The 16,604-nt window shown below is 42.8% G+C and overlaps 1 protein-coding gene across 1 annotated transcript in view; it reads right to left on the reverse strand.

Annotated features, from left to right (window-relative positions):
* Positions 1-206: 206 nt before the first annotated feature.
* The window catches only part of LOC308112720 (rho guanine nucleotide exchange factor 10-like protein), a 34,107-nt gene continuing 17,709 nt past the window's right edge, over positions 207-16,604 (reverse strand). Inside the window, exons 15-21 of the mRNA XM_080468451.1 lie at positions 11,097-11,183; positions 8,544-8,761; positions 8,257-8,414; positions 6,676-6,863; positions 5,418-5,589; positions 4,783-4,899; positions 207-2,452 (exon numbers count right to left, since the gene is read on the reverse strand). Coding sequence (XP_080324577.1) covers positions 1,872-2,452; positions 4,783-4,899; positions 5,418-5,589; positions 6,676-6,863; positions 8,257-8,414; positions 8,544-8,761; positions 11,097-11,183 — 1,521 coding nt within the window. The 3' untranslated portion in view covers positions 207-1,871. The remainder of the gene's footprint in view (positions 2,453-4,782; positions 4,900-5,417; positions 5,590-6,675; positions 6,864-8,256; positions 8,415-8,543; positions 8,762-11,096; positions 11,184-16,604) is intronic.

Below are 16,604 nucleotides of genomic sequence, written 5' to 3' on the forward strand. Positions count from 1 at the left end.
TCTAATTCATGAAAGAAAGGTCGTTTTTTAAGAAATAAACCTTAAATGGTGAATTCTAATGCATTCTGGAGTACTATATACTACATTGTGACATGTAGCTTTTGCTTCTTAAGGGTAATATATTTCCTTTTCTCCCTGACATTTTTGCTATGTTGCTATCTCCTTTCTTGCTTGCTTTGTTTAAATGTTCTTTTTTTTTTAAGGCAATGGCTTTTTTTCGTTAGTGATGGTTTCCACCTGTACCTGCAACTGACTCAAGGCCAATTCAGCTTCCATTAGAACAAGAAGTCATTTCCTTCGAATAGCTCGCTCTGGCTGAAGAAAGTTTTTTCAACCGTGTAGGAGCCGCACACACAGTTCTGCGCTGTCGTGTGCTGCGTGTGCATGTTCCAGCTCGCTAATGACTATCAGTCATATTTTAATCATATTCAGCTCGTAACATCGCTACTGTACGAGCGCCGCAGCTCATTAAAATGTCAGAGGGCAGACTTACATGATGCACCTGAACACATCACGAACGGCTGTCAGCTCCTTTGGTTAAAACCAGACCAACATCGTGGCTCGGACAAAAACTCTCTTTTATTACTGAAACAGTTCAGAGAAATGTATTTCTGAAAGCACTGGAGGCCAGAAATAAACTGTGCAGTTGAAAAGTTGTGGCTGCTGTGAGGGGGCGTGGCCTGCGAATCCGCCAGCTTCTTATCGGAGTATGAACAGTCCGGCCAAAAAAGCATTTTTTTCGGTAGCTGGCTGACGTCACTGCCGAATTTTCTTCTTGTTCTTATGGGTTCAAAAAGGGAGGATGCAGAGGCCTTCACTCACTTCAAACTTCACTACATGTGCTTGTTTAAACCCCCTCTAGTTGGCACATTGCTTCTATCTGCACCCGAAACTGAGAACCTGTAGACTCTGAACTATGAAATAGTTTCTATTCTCCTCTTATTAGTTGTTAATTGAATATTGAATGCTTATTTGTTATCTGCATGCCACCTATAGCGAGGTCCCAAGGCCTTTGTATGTCACAGTAACACATAACTAAATTGATTGTCAATACTTACATGAATGACGTACAGATATCCAAACATGTGTCAACATTTGGGAAATGAACATTTAGATCATAGCTCCATATAATTAGTTCTACCTGTGTGGATTCTGCATATATAATTACTCAGCATTATGGAAAGAAAATTCCTCCTCTCTGCTTCAGCATTTTGAATGCATCAGGACGAGTCACAGAATTAGAGAGGTCGCCTTTCAAAACATATATACCACATGGTATGAATTGACCAATCACGTTCCTTGTTATTGGGAGTAATACAAAACTGGAAGTCAGGTGCGAGTTGTGTACTCGAGCTGATAATTCGCTATGTTTCAGCGAAAGAAAGATGGAGTTCGACAAAATTTGAGGGTGACAAGTAGTGATGGCCATTTTTCACATATTTTAGATGACTGAGCAACACGTCCATTTTTTCATCTGTCTTTTCTGAAAATTGACCGTCCAAATGGCGGCTGGACGGCTGCCTAAAACCATATTTAGAAGTCAGTGGATGTTTGAAAGTGTCAGAGTGGGTGACTGAGGTATCAGGTTACTGGTCAGGTCTCAAGTCACTGGTCTCAAGTCTGGTCTCAGGTTACCGGTCTGGTCTCAAGTCAATGGTCTCAGGTCTGGTCTCAGGTTACTGGTCTTGTCTCGGGTCACCGGTCTGGTCTCAGGTCACTAGATTCGGGTCACTGGTCCCAGGTTACTGGTCTTGGGTCTTGGGTCTTGGGTCACTGGTCTTCAGGTCTGGTCTGAGGTTTACCGGTCTGGTCTCAAGTCACTGGTCTCAGGTCTGGTCTCAGGTCACTGGTCTGATCTCAGGTCACAGGTCTCAGCTCAACCCGGTGACCTGCTGATCGGTCACAGTGAGAGGAAGCTGCCACACCAGCAGTGTGTTTTGACTGTCTGAGCAGGACTCTGCGAGCACTTCCTGTCCCACTCGGCGGTATCCTCTTCCACCAGAGAAGATGGCTATGGAGGTAACTCTGCTCCGCCTGGACTCTCCACCCCCTCCCCAGTCTACAGGCCGGCCCCTCACCCACACGTCGGGGTCCTCGCTCACTTCATAGATGGAGCCATCCTCCGGGCTGTGCTCTGGGGACACGGGGGCAGGTCTAGGCAGGTCCTGCTCGGGCTGGGTGGTCAGCAGTTTACCGGGTAGGTGGCAGGTGGACTGGAGGCGGTACTGCAGCAGGACAGACTTCGGTTTCTCTCCGTTCACTGGAAGAGTTTGTGATGGAGGAGAGATGCTGTTCTCCACCCTTTCACCTCCTCTTCCTCCTTCATCAGCTTCCTCTTTGTTTCCCTTTGTGATGGAATCCCATCTGAGCAGACTGGAGGCCAGACTGCTGGAGGCCGACATCAGGAAGTCCACGGGACCACAGTGAGCATTCAGAGACGTCATTGCCTTACCTGTGAGGGACAACATAACATCGTCAACTCTTCTTTGTATATGGAGTCTTTCTGATTGAGTTGGATTAGAAACTCTCCAGGTGCCTCACACATTAGGCTTTATTCATTTAAAGTAATTCAGAAATGCTTGTTACCAGTGTAAGTGTGAGTGTAATGTAGGAGCTGAAATGGCTGGAGCAGTCAAACTGAACTTGATACGATAGTAATGCTTAAGCTGATACACAAAAGGGTTTATACTTACGGTGAAATACACAGTATCCACAAAAAAATGTATAGAATTCCATTATACACAGGCGCAATGCAGAAATGAACAAATACCAGGGTTGAAAATGACTATAGGGTAAACTGAGCTGCTGGATGAACTGATCCACAAACACAAGTCAATCAGAGAGTTCCCACTGGAATATTTAAACCCATAAAGGAGTGAATGTGAACTTTACTAAAGTTAACAAAGTAACCGCAGGTTTTTGGATCATCCATCTTCTATTCTCTGATCTGATCCCACTAACAGTGTATGAAGGCAGGTTCAAATTGACCGATGAGATTCATCATTTAATTTTTAATCATTTCCATCGGCAATTTTTACTTGAGGTACATTTAACTTTCACATGTGACCTCCAACAAGTTTGAGTATCTATTTCCTGCGAATAATATATATGAAATCAAGGTGCACCTTACAGTCATTTAGGTTTTCATCTTTGAACTGGCTCAGACTTTATTCTCCTTCAAAACAAAAGACATAAGTTATTTTAAAGACATTTTCCAGCAGTTTATTACTACCATTGATTTCATTCCTGAAGCTGCTGGATGTCTTAATGTGCTGAGTGCAACATTTCAGTGGAAACAGTTTTTCCCTCTGTCAATGTGACAAGAAGTCATTAGACACTGAGGTTAAACGTTTCCCATCATGTTAACCTCACCACGCTATGAGCTGATGCAGATTCATGCTCTTGCTCACAGACAGACTCACAGCGGTAAAACATTTTGAATTAAAGCTGCAAGCATGGTTGAATGGGTCCTCGCACACCCACGCACGTCGGAATGTGTTGCACGAGTTTTTGTGCATGTTTCCCAACTTTCCGTTACCATCACGTGGCACTATGCCCGACCGATGTAACCATCTTTAGGCTGTAACTAGATGTGGACTCTCATTTAACGTGTAAAGTTTGAGCCAGAACGGCGCATGTAAACCTCACTTCCTGTTACCAGCAGCTGGCGCTATGCCCGATTGTTGTCGACTCATGCAACTTGTAAAGTTTCAGCCAGAACGGAGCATGCACGCCTCGATACCTGATCACACCATTCTTGATTGCAGTTACTATGTAGTAGCAGGAAGTAGACGCACGTTCATTTGAAGTAAAAGAGGGAAAGTTAAATATGACGGACGTGGAGGAATTGAGAAGAGGCTACTACATAGCCACTGTATGCCGGCCTTAGTCACACAGCGAATATATGTTTCCTCTCAAGTCCCAAATGCCGTCTCTCGTTCATCGGTAAACCCGGAAATATAAATACGACAACGAGTGGACACGCCCACATTACACCAAAAACCAACATAACAAGCAGATTCTTAGTCAAACTAAATACTTTTGTAACCAAATCAAAGAAATGACATTTATAATATTGTACAAGAAATAAGAAATGTGTAAAAGGAAAAATAAATTAAATACTTCAAACTTATTCTTAATGCAGACATATGATAAACAGACATTGTGTAATTTGTAGGTCTTTTTGAGGTTTGATCTCTCTACGACATTCCTATGGATCGTGATCTGTATGTAGGTGGCGCAAGAGAGCACATTTTGGCACTTTAGGGATCATTTTTTACATTTTCTTATATTTTTGTCCAGTCTTGATGAGCGTGCCAAATTTGGGTGACCATCTGAGCATGTTAAGGGGGTCAAATTTATTCTCCTTCAGAGGAAATAGCGTTTAGGTGAGGCCTTTTTTGGGTGAATATCTTACTTTAAAAGGCAAACTGCAGACTTTCTGTTGAATTTAAGTCAGGGGTATCAGCACGTGATTTGTAGGTCTCGATGAGACGAACAATTGAGTTCTGGTCAGCTAGCTCAGTTGGTAGAGCATGAGACTCGCAATCTCACGGTAGGGGGTTCATGTCCCACACTGGGTGCCACCTTCCTGTGGGCTCACCACCTGCAATCGGTACAATGTGATCTGGGTGACGGTGCTTAGACTGCCACCCCTGCGACCCGGAAAAGGATAAGTGGGAGAAAATGGATGGATGGATGGTTTCAATAGGTTCCTATTCACTGTCAGTGCTCAGATTTTTATGAATTATAAAGCTGTGGGCTGCAGTGGTTTGCGCCAACCTGTGATCTTGGGTATTCCCTCCAGCGTGGGTGCAGGGAAGGTGAGGATGATCCCCTGGTTGGTCCCCACCCACAGTAAACCCTGGCAGATCAGAAGGCTAGACACACACACCATCCCTGGAAACACACATTCAAGACACATTTAGTGTGTTTCACACTGTGGATTGAACATTTGGCACTTCAGTCACCTAGTTGGTTCAAAAGAATCTCACTGGTGCCCAGATCCAACACAGTCACTCACAAACACACATTTTACATCAAAACAGAATGTGCGTGTCAGAGTGCGATGGAAATCTAGGCAAATAATTTGACATGAAGGTGTCAAAAATGTAAAATTTCTGATACGCTGTCAATTCCCCACTCTGCCTGTCCTCCGAAAAACCTCAAGTCACTCTTGTTGGCCCTGAATGGTTGCCCCCCACCCCCAGAGTTGTATTAGTGTTTTTTTAAAAACAAATTTATACAATCAGAATCTAAAAAAATATATTTTTAAACTTGAAACCACGTCGCATGCCTCTTTCAACAAACACACCCGTAATACTGTAATAATTGAGAATATAGCTGAATTTCCTGCTGTAAGACTTTTAATTCTCTCAGAGGCTCCAAACAGCACCAGAGAGGAGAGACGGTCTTGCCTGGTGACAGATGGGTGGTCCGAGCCGACAGGTTGACCTCCTGCAGTGCTTCCAGAGTCTCTGTGTGAAACAGGTGGATGGAGGAGGTGTGATTGAAGGCCATCCACACTCCTCTGCCTGAACACACCATGAGTCTCACACTGCAGCCGGGGTCAGGGTGGGCTTTGAAACTCTGAAACACACACACACACACACACACACACACACACACACACACACACACACACACACACACACACACACACACACACACACACACACTCTTTGTACATAGTGTTGCTGTTTAATAGATTAGATCTCCGTGTTAGATGTCGTTTGCTACTTGAACGTGTTGATTTATGAGATGATTTCTGAATTATTTATGACTTAATACATTTTATTAATAAAGGCCTGTTAGCTGAATTGAACGATTCTTGGTGATTATTGTGTATTTATTGTTGACAATTCACTGGTTTGAAACAGTCTGTGCTCGGATCTCACACCTTCCCCTTTTGTTTAAGATTGTTATATTTTTAAACAGAAATATTAACTAACTTAAATAAACCTTTTTCCAAACGAGACTGATATTTTGGTATTAGCTATTTCCAGTTTATCTGGTGGTGCCCCAATTTATTATTACTAGATAAATAACAAATTTATTCAAATTAATAATTTTTCATTAATAAATTATTTATGATAATTTATTAACTTTTAAGTAATTACTCAATTACTTTAGGAGTTCTTAATGAGTAAATGAACATTTACTTCCATTAATAATTAAAATTTTTCATAAATTACTTACAGTGATTTATTACTTTCAGTAATCTATTTCTTACAGTAATTTAACGCTAATAACCAACCATAAATCCCAACACCACCCAAAAGCTGACTCCATCATAACTTATTTACTCATTGCTCAAACTGCTCTCCGGCCAGTCTGAGGCCATATCGGGGATCCGAGGCTAACAAGGGTCATTTAGTGGACGTGACACAGAGGTAGTCATACAATCCAAACTCAAGTGTTTAGCCCAAAACACATGATACGGTCAAATGTAAACAGTCTGCATCAGGTCTCGCCACACGTGATCTAATCATCTGAAATGCAAGTTAAAGCCAAATGTGAACGGGCCCAAGATGTCAGCAATACCTCTTGTCTGATTCCCTGATGCTTTTCCTTTGTAAAGGATAAAAAGTGCAACTCTACAATCCTTGTTCTGAATGGAAACAATAATTAGTTTTTTTTTTTTTTTTTGTGTTGAACTGACTATTATGAACTGACCTTTTCAATATTGAGTTTGCTTTGTGGTGAATGTTGAAGTTGCTCCTGTGTGTGGAGGCCGGCTCCCTGGATGATGGTGACTTGGTTTCCACAGCTGGCCCACACACTGTCTTCGACGGTCAGCAAATGACAGACGGGCTCGGAGCCCAGAGAGAGAAACGTACATGGGTCCACATCCCAAAGTGTCTCTGACAGACAAGACAACAGCATTTAGCACCTAATCTGAACAAACACTCACTATTTCATTGTGTGTGACAAGCAAACTGTGAGACTACACAGATTAAAATATCCATAATTCTGACAGGTGACACGATGATGGTGACAAACAGATCTCATTTTAGAGCCTTCATCCTGAACACCTTTGAAGGAGGAATAATCATAATACGAAAATAAATCATTTAGGCAATTAGGTGGGCAAGAAAGGTACATTCAAAAAGGTAAGAAAAGAAATGAGATTATGTACATGATGTACAGTGGCAGGCCTGCCGCCAGTAACAGTGTGAGCAGTTGCTGAGGAGGTAGTTAAGGCAGTATTGAACGTATAAAACAGCAGGACTATTAAAGCATCAATTAAAACAGCATGAGGAATAGCAGAACACACAGACTGGTAATACTGCACAGTGTTAAGTAAAGGTAAATGCATCTAAGTAAAAAAATTGCAATCCAAGTGAAAATTGCACAAGGACATTTTGGCACAAGATAATATTGCACAGAACTTAAGGTTCAGGAGGAGAGCGGCATTGGGGACAAAGGTGACTCTTCTTGTCTGGGTCTTACAGGTCAGACAACAGAACCTACAACCAGAAATCACATGCAGGGAACAGAGCCTGTGTTGAGTCACTGAGAATAAGACGAGACAGGCCACACGTCTGCTGCTCGTCCACAGTACTCAGGTGGCGAGCAGGAAGTCCAATAATCTTAGAACACACCGTCACAATGTTGTGCAGATGCTTCCTGTCCTGCAGTGATGGACTAATATTTTTTGTCTGCATGTATTTATTATTACCTTTGCCAACGAACATTGGAGGAAGGTTTTGTTTTTGTCAGCGTGTATTTATTTATTGGTTGTATTTATTTTACCAACTTTTTGCAAAAACTATGAACTTGAATTGCATGAAATCTTCAGGGATGATTTGTCATCAACCAAGACTAATCAATTCGATTTTGGGATGTTAACGGCTCACTGTTTCCCAAAAAATCCTCCAAGAACTGTGAAAAAAAATGTCCCATTCAAAGTGAATGGGAGAGGCACGTCATGGAGGAGATCAGCGTTGTCATGGAGACGCTCCCTGCTCAGAGTTCACACAGTGATGTAGCTATCTGATGTACCTAGATAGCATCGATATGAGTTAACGGCTATCATGCTAGATAACTAGAACTGTTCTAGTTATAACACAACTGGCACACCAAACCACTGCTCAAACTCTTTATCTGAGTGAAATGACAGTGGATATTCCAAGCGGATTTTAAAGTCTCCTCTAGCTGAAAAAGTTTAGAAATGTTACTTGTTCTGCAAAATGAGGAGAGATTTTTTCTAATTTATTGTGCAGCATAGTGTGGTACGTTGTCTTCAGCTCTCACCTCCAGTGCTTTTCTGATAAACAGCCACTTTTCCATTGGCCAGTCCAGCAAAGAGAAAAGACAGGAAGTATTGAAGGCAGAGGACCGGGGAGCCGTCGGGGTTCACCAGCGTCCGTAGACACTGGACTGTTGTGTCCATGTTGCTGTATACGTTGATGCTGCGAGGAAAAGAAAAATACTACAACTAAAGTTCAAACGTATATCTCTCGATAATTTCTCAGCCATCATCCTCTGACTGTACTTTGCTCCATGTCACTATAAGCACCACGCTGGTTAGAACCACTGACCTTCCATCCTGAAGCCCGACACAAATGATGTTTCCGGTCTGGGCGTCACTCTGGACCTTCTCAGCTTCTCTGTCCTCTGTTGTTGGACACGGCTCCTTTACATAGTTTAGACTGAGGGCTGGAGCCCCCAGGGGGACAATCTTTATCAAGCGAGGGCAGGACCGATTCAAAGAGAAGATCTCCACTTGGCCATGGGTTGAGTTTCCTCCACCAACAACCTAAAAACAATGGAAACAAAAAGGTGACGATATTCATCTGATGGTAGGGCTGAAACACCGAACGTGAGTGAGAAGCTTTAGAACTGTGATCCAGAAACTGGTTCAGAGACTGACGACACTTGGATGTCTCCAACACAGGGTGTGATTCCTGACTGACCGGGGTGGGAGCACTTACCACTGCTCCACACACACACTGGTGCAGTGTTTAGTGACCTTGCCTCACAGCGAGAAGGTCCTGGTTCAAATACCGGCCGGGGCCTTTCTGGGTGGAGTTTGCATGTTCAACCATGTGTGTATGGGTTTTCTATGAGCACACTGGTTTGCTCCAATTAATAGATCAAATGGCATTCTCTTGTTGGAGATGGGACCAAACTAAGTATCCCCAGATTTGTCAGTTGGGACGATGCGATACTTTCCCCAAATCAATCACAGAAAGTGTGCAAACTAGGGATAGTTTCAGTAAATGTATAATTCATAACCAAATACACGTAACTAAAAAAACCTGGATTTGTCAAATATGGTTAAAACAGCTGAGTGGATAATCAGCGCTGAGCCTTCAAAGCTGAACTCAATAAACAGAGAGAGCAGAGAGAGGAGCACACAGAACATCAACTCGCATGCACACACACACACACACACATTTTTTTTTTCATAGCGATTTCAATTTCCTTGGTGAAGGTCCAGTGCAGTTGAACTTCTGAAATAAGTTGAAGCAGGTTACAGTAAATTCTAGCAGTTGCAGGGAAATATTGATGTAGATTTCTAACCTTACTTTTGAACCGTTTGTCTGTTCATACTTCATTTCCTGTAATTTCTCAAGATGACCCTTTGATAGTTTGACCCTCTTAATCATTCATTGGTGTCACAGTTTTCCTGAACTATCAGCTCTGGCAGAAGTGCTGATTTGGAAATACTATGTGCATCTCTTATGCAGGAAAAATATGTTTCCAGGCATTGAACTGTAACTTTATACACAAATGCTAAGATATAAATGAAAGTGGATGGTAAAAATGCAGAGTGGCTGGTAGATTTTAGAATTGACAGTGGCAGGTGGACTAAAATGTTAATATCCAACATAGTGTTAGTTTCTATTTTTATAATGAATATTAACAAACTTAAGTGAATCCTTTCAATTGGTTATTAGTGCCTGATCTCAGGGTGGTGCCTCACAATGATTAATTAATAACTGACTAATTTATTTCAATTAATAATTTTAATAAATAACTTTCAACCTTAAGTAATTAATCTATTATTTCCTATAATCAGTAATGAATACATGACAATTTACTCCAATTAATAACTTAAATTCTTTCTAAATGACTCCCTGTGATTTATTACTTTCTGTAATCTATGATTTACAATTTCTAAACTATAGATCCAAATTGTATGTAAACATAGTTAATTATTAATTATATATTTCAATATCTGAATTGGCCTTAACATCAAATATATAGCCAGTGCCCAGTGGAAGGGCAAACAGCCAAATCAACTTGACATCACCTCCTGCAATGTGACCTCAGCCTGTTTGGAGACTAAAAGGCTTTAGATGGTTCGTGCTGTGAGATGAGGACGTCCACAATGCAAGTCTGCAAAAAGGACAGACTCTATATGTCACAGCCTGAAGGGAGTTATCCCAACTTCTCAGTACAAACAAGTATTAATAGCATCACATAACAGGAAATAGTGGAAAATGACGGCCATCTTTAATCAGTAGAAAAGTGAAGCAACATTCCAATAAGCAATAATCACATAAATCTGAACCAGGAGAAAGGTTCTGCCTTTAATCCATATTCAAAGCTTCTCCAGAAACAACACTTCTGTGACACCTGGAGCTACAGTAAAGTTCATCTAGAAACCAGCCCCTCAGTGGATCTGCTATATTCATGGTGACAAATTCCCTTTAAAGCTGCATGTAACAAAACATGGACTCAAACCCAGAAAACTTCATCACATTTTACCCTGGTCACATAAACACAGAGTTTTCCTTGAGATTAAAAATAATCTCTCCTCAGCAAACAGAAAAGTTGAACAGCACCAGAAAAAACTAAAAAACTATAAACAAATGTTCCTCATGAACTCATCTGAGAAACCAAATGTCAGTAGAAGGTTTTTCAATTTCTTTAAACATTCTATGTATCACATGATGTGAGGAAATTAAGATATAGAAGCTATATGAGAGTGAATGTCAATGTTGGTAGACATTAGTAGAAGTTAGTAAAGTATTGTCAGAAAATATCCGAAATACACTGCAATTTAATATAAATCTGCATATATCTTGAATACTTGGATTAGTTGTTTCCGTTTGAAGAGTTTTTCTGTGAAGTAGTGCACTCACCCATAAATACCCCTGAGGTAAGGAAGTCGTGACGGTGCAGAAGCCCAGCAGGCAGGACTGAGACGGACTGTGCAGAGCAGCCTGCAGCTGCAACAACAAAAACACATGTTTCCATCATAAAAGTACTTCTCACAATCTCCTTCCCAAAGATACAGTGAACGCGTAAACTCACAGATGACTCAAGTTAGAATATACACCATCACATTATTTTGTTTATTCATTCGTTTGTTTGATTTAGTTTCAAACATAATATTAAAACTAAATGATGAAAACAATAAAAACTTTACCATGCTTCAAAAGGAGTAAGAAGAAGCATCAGCTTATTTAGTCCTACTCCTCTCTAGTGTGTGTGTGTGTGTGTGTGTGTGTGTGTGTGTGTGTGTGTGTGTGTGTGTGTGTGTGTGTGTGTGTGTGTGTGTGTTTTGTCATATTCTTTTAACCAACGACATATCCAAACATTTTTAAATTTGAAAAACCACAAAACAGAGGAAAAAACACAACCAGGAAGTAAATAAATACGTAGATAAACTTAATGTAAAATGAAAAAACACTGTCTTCTTCCCTGAACCCGCTGCACACTGCTGTTTGAACTGCTTCATGGTTGGACTCTGCCTGAGCTCCACGACAGTCGGTTCCACTGTTTCACTGCGCACACTGAAATACTAAATGTTTTTAAAGTTGTGTGAACGTGGATGTTTAAGATTTAGTTCTCTCCTTAACTTGCGCCATTTGAAAAAGAAGCAGATTAGTGAATTTTAATGTTTTAGACTGTAAGAATGTTGGATTGGAGTGATCGCTGCAACCAGTGTTGTGAACAGGGGCAACTGGTCATTAGGGGCGTTACCAGAAAAGACTGCATGCAAAGTATGTTATTATTCTTTAAGAATATCTACAATGTTTTCTTGTCTATGAATAAAGCTTCCTCCTAAATTGCAAATCATTTGTGTGTGAGGAATGAACTTCCTGGTTATTGGTCTCCTCTTGCCTGTTCAGGCTGTGTTTTCTTCTGATCCACACTGGTGGTTACATGAATGGGGCTCGCCCCTCCCTCACCATGCAGTGTGTATTGCATGCAGTAAACTGTAAGTGCAGACACTTAGGCTGTGGCTGCATTCATTGAGATCAGTGTGCATTTTAATATTGAGTGGGTCTTGCAGCCCGAAGCTCCACTAACAACTTTTTTTGGAAGCTCGGAGCTGATTGGCTGGCGCTGATGTTAATAGAACCGAAACGAGTCGTGACACGTGCCAGCTGATGAGCAGCTCCAGCTAACAATGGAGAATCAAAATGAATGGGGCCGATTATTTACTGGTGTTTACATTTAAAACTCTGACTTTAGAGGAGAAACTGGAGGTAAAATGAGGGACATGGGGACAAAAATCTTGTAAGAATCTCACACACATTAATTCTCTGGTAATCAAGCAACTAGAATTCCTGCTAAACAATCGGTAGGCCCGGGTTCCATTTCTGACCTCAATGAAAAAAAAAGTTTAATTTAAAATAATTTTTTTGATCTGCTATCGCCAATGCTCAACCATTTCACGGATTAGGCGCCTGTATGGTTGTCATAATGTTGTTGCTAGGGATGCACGATACCACTTTTTTCCAAAATGAGTACTGTATGAGTACTTGCATTTGAGTATTCACGGATACCGATACCGAGTACTTAAATTTACTTAAAACGATAATTTTTTTTGACACTGCCACTAATACTGTAACAAAACATTGCCTGCGTGGCCCCTTTAACAGACGCACTGCTAGCTTGACCACTGTGCCTGAGAGAGTGAGTGCTATGGAGCGGGTCTACATGAAGCTGTACATAAAAGTAACTGGCAAATAAATACAACAAGTGTTCATCTCAGAAACTAGTTCCATGTCCTGCTTTCCTCCGGCTGTGAGGCGGGTTAGTTAACCGCTCCTCATTGCCGTGATTCCCGTGATGTGGGCTCCTTACCGTGCCTTGCAGCGATGTGCCGTAAACCGCGCTGTTATGTCTCAGTGTATCTTCCTACATACCAAGGATACAGACTTACGATACGGTAGCGCTTTTAAAGTGTCATCGGATCGGATGGAGAAATGGTGGCGCGCTCGAGTGCTGCGGCTTTTGGCTCTCCCTTTTGTGCTTTCGGTGCTTTTCTCCCTGTCTTGCCTTTTTAATGAGACAATATAGCCGATCAGTCCTAATCGATATTGGATTCCGACATAAACTGACCATCTCCAGCAACTTCCACCGCACTTTCAACATTCTGGATGGGATAGCGCGACCAGCGCCTCCATGGATTGTTGTCGGTTCTGGCCGGCGCTGCAGGCGGTGGAGGGAGCGCAAACAAAGGCAGGGCTGCAGAGCTGGGCTAATGGCTAGGCTAAGCAAACAGCCATTCAAACCTTCACTGCCGAGCCTCTACCTCTCCAACGTCAGATCCCTAACATATAAAATGGATAATTTGGAGCTTCAGCTGGTGGGAAATCACCACATTCGTGACTGTTGCTTACTGTTAATCACGGAAACCTAGCTTCATGCCGGGATCCTCGACACTATGGTACAGCTAGCTGGTCACTAGCTACACTGCTGGGACAGGAACAGAGACTCCGGGAAGAGCAGGGGAGGAGGTCTGTATCTACGTACATGAAGGCTGGTGCAACAACAGCCCTGTGTTGGAGACACACTGCTCCCTGGATTTGGAATTTATGGCAGTGAGAAGCAGACCCTTTGTCCTACCCAGAGAGCTGACTGTTGTTATCACCACTGCTGTCTCCATTCCACCAGACGCTAACGTAAACACAGCACTCTCCCTGCTTCTAAGCACCACCAACAAGCACCAGCAGGCACCATCCTAATGGTGCTCACATCATAGCAGGAGATTTCAATAAAGCCAATCTGAAATCTGTACTGCCCAACTTCCGTCAATATGTCAACTGTCCAACCAGAGAGGGAAATATGCTGGATCATGTCTATTCCAACATTAAACATGCATACCGAGCCACCCCTCTCCCCCACCTGGGCCTGTCTGACCATCTCTCCCTGCTCCTCGTCCCAGCTTACACCCCCCCTCTGCCGCCAAGCACAGCCCACACAGAGGACCATCACCACCTGGATGCACTCCCTCAACTTCAGAACTGTTTTGGGGACACCCAGTGGGAGGCCTTTCACCATGGGGACCTGGCTGTATTCACAGAGACTGTACTGGATTACATCAAGTACTGCATTGGGAATGTCACTGTGGATAAGACCATCCGGATTTACCCAAACCAGAAACCTTGGTTTACGAGCCAAGGACACAGCCTTCAGCTCTGGCGACAGAGCCCTCTACCGCACTGCACGTTCTGACCTGAGGAGAGGCATCAGGGCTGCCAAAACAAACTATAAAAAGTCAGTGGAGGCTCATCTCAGCAGCAACAACCCCTGGCAGGTGTGGCAGGGAATCCAGACCATCACTAACTTCAGAGACCGTGTCATGACATCAGGAGATCCAGATGCAGGACTTGCAGAAGAGCTCAAGAGGTTCTTTGCACGTTTTCAGTCTCCAACACATCACCCTACCACATGGCTGCAGCCCCTCCCAGCGTCCAGCACCCCCCCCTCCCCACACACACACTGACTCTAACTGTACAGGAGGTCACTCGTGTGATTTGGTCAGTGAACCCCAGGAGGGCTACAGGTCCGGATGGTGTTCCCGGGAAAGTGCTGAAAGCCTGCACTCTACAGCTTTCTCAGGTCTTTACAGATATATTCAACCTGTCTCTGGCCCAAGCTGCAACTCCGACCTGCCTGAAGACCGCAACCATCATCCCGGTCCCCAAAAAGTCCTCCAGTACGTGGGAACGTGAGCTGGGTTTAGACCGTCATGAGACAGGTTAGTTTTACCCTACTGATGATGTGTTGTTGCAATAGTAATCCTCAACGACTATCGCCCCATAGCATTGACCCCCATCATCACCAAGTGCCTCGAGAGACTGGTTCTGCTTCACATTAACGACTGCCTCCCCGGACTGCAGTCCCGCCCAAATGTGTAGAGAGAGTGGAGTCTTTCAGGTGTCTTGGCGTCCACATCGCAGCAGACCTCTCTTGGGCTATGAACACTGCCACAGTGGTGAAAAATACTTCCTGAGATCCTCAGGAGGGAGAACCTGAACACTCAGCTGCTGGTAACCTTCTACCGCTCCAGCATAGAGAGTGTGCTGACCTACGCCATCACGGTGTGATACTCCAGCTGCACCGAGGCAGAGAGGAAGAGGCTGCAGAGGGTAGTGAGGACAGCAGAGAAGATCATCGGCTGCCCTCTGCCCTCCCTCCTGGATATCTACAACTCCTGCTGCCTCAGTAGAGCCGGGAATATTGTCAAGGACTCATCTCACCCCGGCCATCATCTCTTTGACTTGTTGCCCTCTGGCAGGCGCTACAGGTCACTAAGATCCAGAACTAATAGAGTGAGGGACAGCTTCTATCAAGAGCTGTCACTGCACTCAACTCAAACTAATCCTGTATTCATAAATTCCCACTTCCTCGATGCACTTTATCTGTGACTTTCTCTATAGCCACAGATCTACCTCTTTTAAACTTTTATCTTTTTAAATTTGTATTTATTCTGTGTTTTTGTTTTGTATTTATTCTGTGTTTCTCACCAGGGAGCTGCCACTCAATCTCATTGCTCGTTTTTTATGACAATGACAATAAAGGCTTTTGAATTTGAATTTGACTCCAGTAGCCGATTAACCTTTTATTTATGTCCACACTGAACATACACGAAGGAGCTGCGGTCAACACACACACACTACAATACCGTCTCAACTACGGCAGCCCGAGTAGGTCAAAATACACAACGCGTGCTGCCGTAAAGTGGTATCGGGTGTCGTGGCACTTTTATGAGTACGAGTACTCATGCCTGGTATCGAACAGATACCCGATACTGGTATAGGTATCAGTGCATCCCTAGTTGTTGCTAATAAGTTGTGCACCCACTTTACTCAGGCATTCACTGGTTTTGAATTCTGCAGTCAATAGACCTGAAATAAAATCTGCCATTAACACATCGAAACACCACTGGACCTATATGGCCCTTTTTTGCAGGGTAGACAGTGAATGTAGTGAACATTTGGAGGTTTTACCCCAAATCTCTGCACAGTAATTTAAATAAGGTAATATGAGTGAGGAGAACAGTATGTGGGGTGAGCTGTGGTCCAGAAAGTGTTTTGCCTCACTGAGTGTTGCAATGCTTCGGGACAGGTTTTTTTTTATACTTGTTTAACTTGAGATTTATAGTTTATTTTTTCATCCAGTATTCCCCCAACAAATTTTGTTTCAAGAATTTTTACAATGTCAATCCCATCTATCTGTATTATTACATTAATATTAATTTTACCGTTCCCAATTAGCACAAGTTTAGTTTTTTTTAGATAGAGTGATAATTCATTCCTGTCAAACCAATTCTTTCATTTACACATTTACACAGTTAACAGTAGTTCATGTAAATCCACCCTGAGTAAAACATACTGACGTCATCTGCAAAT

The sequence above is a fragment of the Lipophrys pholis genome (assembly GCF_963383615.2).
Source record: "Lipophrys pholis genome assembly, chromosome: 8".
In the NCBI taxonomy this organism is placed as follows: Eukaryota; Metazoa; Chordata; class Actinopteri; order Blenniiformes; family Blenniidae; genus Lipophrys; species Lipophrys pholis.